Genomic DNA, 4411 nt, shown 5'->3' with positions numbered 1-4411 from the left:
AAGCGACGAAGATGATGACGTGATGGAGTTTGAGAGGGTCATGGATGAAGAAGGAGATGATGAAGGGATAGAAGCTGACACAACTGAAGGCGATGGTGCTTTGAGGATCGGTATGCGAACGCTCAATGTCAGTGAGACACTGGAAGATCCCTTGGATTTGTATTGTGCAATGGATGCATACGTATTGATCAGCACAATAGATGGAGAGAACAAAAAACTATGTTGGTGCTGCTTTCGGTTTTATTCGCATAGAAACAATAATGGAGGGTGGTATGCCCATGTCAACACCCACAACACTGTCTCAATTATGGAAATGGGGCAGAATTGGTGTGAAGCTTGCGAGAGGCCACTAACAAACTTCACCCGAGTATCTACATGTATTATATGTAATAATGTCCAACCTGTGGCACAATAACCGTGGACCTACTGGTCAAAAAAAACAACAGCCCTTTTCAGGGCTACATTATTCACACAAACAGAAGTTAGTTGTATTAGTATTCATAGATTATATGACAAATGAATACTTTGACTAATAAAAGTCTAAGTAATTTGTTAGTCTTTGAATATCTATACATTATATGACAAATAAATTACTACTTTGACTGAAAAGTCGATATTTGGAATTTGATAGTCATTGAATATCTATGCATATGATGAGTACTACTTTGAATGAAAGTTGAAGTTGGCATTTTGTCAATCATTGTATGCATATAATGATGAATACTTTTACATACATACATTTTGTTTGAGACTATAATGTTAACAATGGTATGAACCTGTTTCTGTTTGAAAGTATAATGATAGCTCTGAAAAGAGCTATTTTTTTTATTGTTTCAGTCTTCAATTGTAGCCCTGAAAAGGGCTGTTTTTTTTTATTAATCCATGCAATGGTATGGACTAACGCTCCTCATCATCATCAGAAACAATGATGATTGTATCATCATCTGTATCTGATGATATACTGATGATGTCATCCTCATAATCATCTGAATCAGACGATATACTAATGGCATCATCATTAGCATAATTATCTAGCTCATTATCCTCTAGATCGTCTAACTCATTGACATCCATCTCTAACTCTGCCTCTACTTCCTCTTGCATACCTTCTTCCATACGTGCCGGGAAATCATCAGGTAGATCATAGATACGTTGCAGCATTTGTGCAAAATTTGTACTGAAATGATCGAACGTTGAATCTATTCCATGTACCTGGATGGGGCCTGTACTCGTCATAGAACACTCTGGTACACTCATCGGTTCGGTGGTGGAATCAGCACTCGACATTGTGGAAGAATGATATAGAACTGGGATTGATGCTTTATTTATATTGGGAAAAAAAGGAGGGGGTGAAGTGTAAATGTAGAACAATTCAGTGTTTGAAATTCGAAAGCAATAAGAATGACAATTTTCTTGAAATTCTAAGTGATTATTATTATGAGAAACTCTGAGTGATTATTATAAAAAAAACTAATAAGGGAGAGGGAAAAAGAAACTGCCCCAACCTCGCAGTGCCTCGTGTACACCAACCAAAAAGTGTGTACTCCGTGGAAGGAAAGGAAAGGAATAGAAAGGATGGGAGAAATGAGGAAACGATTACATATCATCGTCTGAATTCAGGACTTCATCAATCAGGATAGGGGATGGTGGAGGACTATCATCGGACTCATTGTCAGCGTCACCGTCATCATCGTCATCGCTGTCGTCGTCGTCTGTGTTTCCGGACTGTGTATCCCATTCGTAATCATTCCGCCAATCATAGGGATCTGGATAATCCCCATCAGACAGGTCCGCTTGATCGGTTCCAGTAACGTGAAGCACTTGTATCCGATCATCATAAATTATGTCATCATAATTCATCGAGTGAGGTGCCGTCGTGGAGGTAACGAAACCTTCATGGATAGAAGCCCAGTAAGGATGTTGATGCGCTGGGTCACTGTACGGCTCAGTAGTTGAATCAGGTTCCATGTTGAAGGTGGCTGATCAACTAAATATTCCAACAGATAATTCCTACTTTTATACTTTTGAAAGGGAGTGGGGGAGGAGTGGGAAGGAGAGGGGATTAAGTGGGAATGAATTTCAAAAATGACATGAGCTATATTCCATGAAAGAGAAAATTGAAAATACTATATGAATTATATGAAATATACTTATTGATTTCATTATGAAACATATTTTCTTCCCAAGAGATTATTTACAATAGATTAGAGAACACAAAAATTGATGTGAGGTATTTGCATAGAAGAACTTGTAGTTGAAATAAAAAAAGGAAATAATAATGAGACGAAGTGAAGAAAAATGCTCCAACCATCGCATTGTTCAATGTGTACCAAACCAAAACAATGTACACCCTTAATTTCACTTCTTTTTTTTTATTTCATTTTTATTTCCTAAAATTACAAACATAAACTTAAAACTATCTTAATTAAATATTCCTAACTAACCTAAAACTAATCTTACTACACTTACACTTAATCTATGGGAAAGTTTTTATAAAAGTCACTAACTTTTTATAAGTCTCTATCGAAGAGGTATCTGCTTCACACTTTTTCTCCAGAGATGCATACTTCCGATCTAGTTCGGCTATTACTTTTTCTGCTTCCCTCCGTCGGTTAACAATTTCAGCCATTTCGCGCTTCCTTTTAACCAACGCGGCCTCACTAGCTCGAGAAGCATGTTCTGCTTCCTTACATCTCTGTAGAAAACTGTCCAACATTTCACTAACCTCTCCGATAGGCTGTCGCACTTGTGGCACTAACACTTCAGGATTCGTCACCGGTGTTGCCAGCATCGGCGAAAGCGGCACCACCGACGGAGTGAATACGATGGGAGCCTCCTCCGATGGGGACAATACAACTGGTGGCTCCTCCGGAGAAGGCGCCCTAGGTTGTTCCACTACTGCTGCGGGTGGTGTGGAGGGCCTTAAGCTGTTTGGAGCGGTCGACCAACTACCTGCATAAGGATTAGTCCTATTGCAAGTAGCTCGGTACTTAGAAATAGGACCAACCTTCGCTGCAGGTCGTTGGCAAACCTTCTTTACAGGCCTGACTTCCTCCTCCTCCTCGAATAAGTCAGGGCTGGTGGATCTGCACCTAACTCGCGAAGTGGATGCCTTCTCCTGCTCTGTCATAGGCATGATGGATGCCACAGCGTTATTTAATTCCTGAGTGTTGGATGCCATTCTGAAAATGTAAAATAATACAAAGTTAGTAGATGTAAAAAATTAAAGTACATTGTTAACTTACTCAAACTTAGCTCCTCGTCGTATAGTACACTGCTTCTGGTTGAGTATGGCTGGACTGCTCTGGATGACTGGAGTTGTCGTTCTGAATGTAGAAGAACGTGCTCCTCGGGGTATCAACATCATTGGGAGTGGAGGGAATGAGGTGGGGGCGTGCATGCGCAATGGTTGGAATATGGTGGGGCGAGAAATGGTAGGAAGTGGGCGTTGTGAGCAATGGTGGGAAGAAAGCGGGCCGCGCTCCGCGCGGCTTACGCCCCAATTCGCTACGCGCTTCGCGCGCCGGCGCGGTGGTCCCCCACCCCCCACCCCGGGGGGAGGAGGGGGGGTGGGGGGTGAAGGGCGTCGGGGCCGCGCTACGCGCGGCCCCGCCGCCCCCCACCCCCACCCGCGCGCTTCGCGCGCCGTGAAACCTAACCTAACCTAACACCTATGACCCTAACCTACAGTATGTATTAATCTAATCTAACCTAACGCGGGAGTAAATTCACCATGTTGGTTCAATTAATACGTCATCTGTTGGTTTTGGTTTTGGTTCTATTATTCTAACATTTGGATCAATGTCCAGTCCTGGATATCCCAGTCCACCTGATGGCCTGACTTTATGGCTTTTCTCCAAAACTTCAACTCTCTCTTCTAGTACATCATACTTTTTCATTGTAGTCCCTGTTATGTTTGACATAGCATCAAATTTTTTATTTGTAGACGCTGTTATGTCAGACATTTTTATGTTCACATCATTTGTAAGTTTGTCAAATTTACGAGTGAAAGTTATCCGAGCCTCTGCAATTTTATCGTCAAATGCTTGACGGGCATCGCGAGCAATATTACCTATTGTGGATTGTATTGCAGCTTGTAGGGCTAGAAGTATAACCTCCTTTGTTCCGTTAATTTCCCCCTCAAGATATGATACAGTTACACAATCACTCTTGTCAATTGGTTCGCTTATATTTTTCAATATTTTTCTTTGCATGTCATAATGACCATCTTTTGTTAATTTAAAACCAATCCCGGGAGGACCTCGAATGACATTACCACCCAATTTTCTTTTTCTACCAAACTTATCGATTGTTTTAGACATTGTGCACTCTACGATGATTCTTTTCAAACTGATATTTCTTTCATTTACATTATGCTATATACTTTACAGTAATTGGTTAGGAAAATAGA

The 4411-nt window shown here is 41.0% G+C and overlaps 1 protein-coding gene across 1 annotated transcript; it reads right to left on the bottom strand.

Annotated features, from left to right (window-relative positions):
- Window positions 1-2310: 2310 nt before the first annotated feature.
- On the bottom strand, window positions 2311-3458 carry LOC141480107 (uncharacterized). The gene is made up of 2 exons (XM_074169912.1): window positions 3246-3458; window positions 2311-3182 (listed from the first exon to the last, which is right to left on the bottom strand). Exons 1-2 carry the CDS (start codon window positions 3398-3400, stop codon window positions 2477-2479), a joined length of 861 nt encoding a protein of 286 aa, XP_074026013.1. The 5' UTR covers window positions 3401-3458; the 3' UTR covers window positions 2311-2476.
- Between the last annotated feature and the right edge of the window lie 953 nt (window positions 3459-4411).

The sequence above is a fragment of the Leptinotarsa decemlineata genome, unplaced genomic scaffold, assembly GCF_025532065.1.
Source record: "Leptinotarsa decemlineata unplaced genomic scaffold, Ldec_3_MD MMD2_P_RNA_scaffold_6, whole genome shotgun sequence".
NCBI classification, from domain to species: domain Eukaryota; kingdom Metazoa; phylum Arthropoda; class Insecta; order Coleoptera; family Chrysomelidae; genus Leptinotarsa; species Leptinotarsa decemlineata.
The sequence above is the reverse complement of the archived record's forward strand: the minus strand, read 5'-3'. Positions and strand labels throughout refer to the sequence as shown.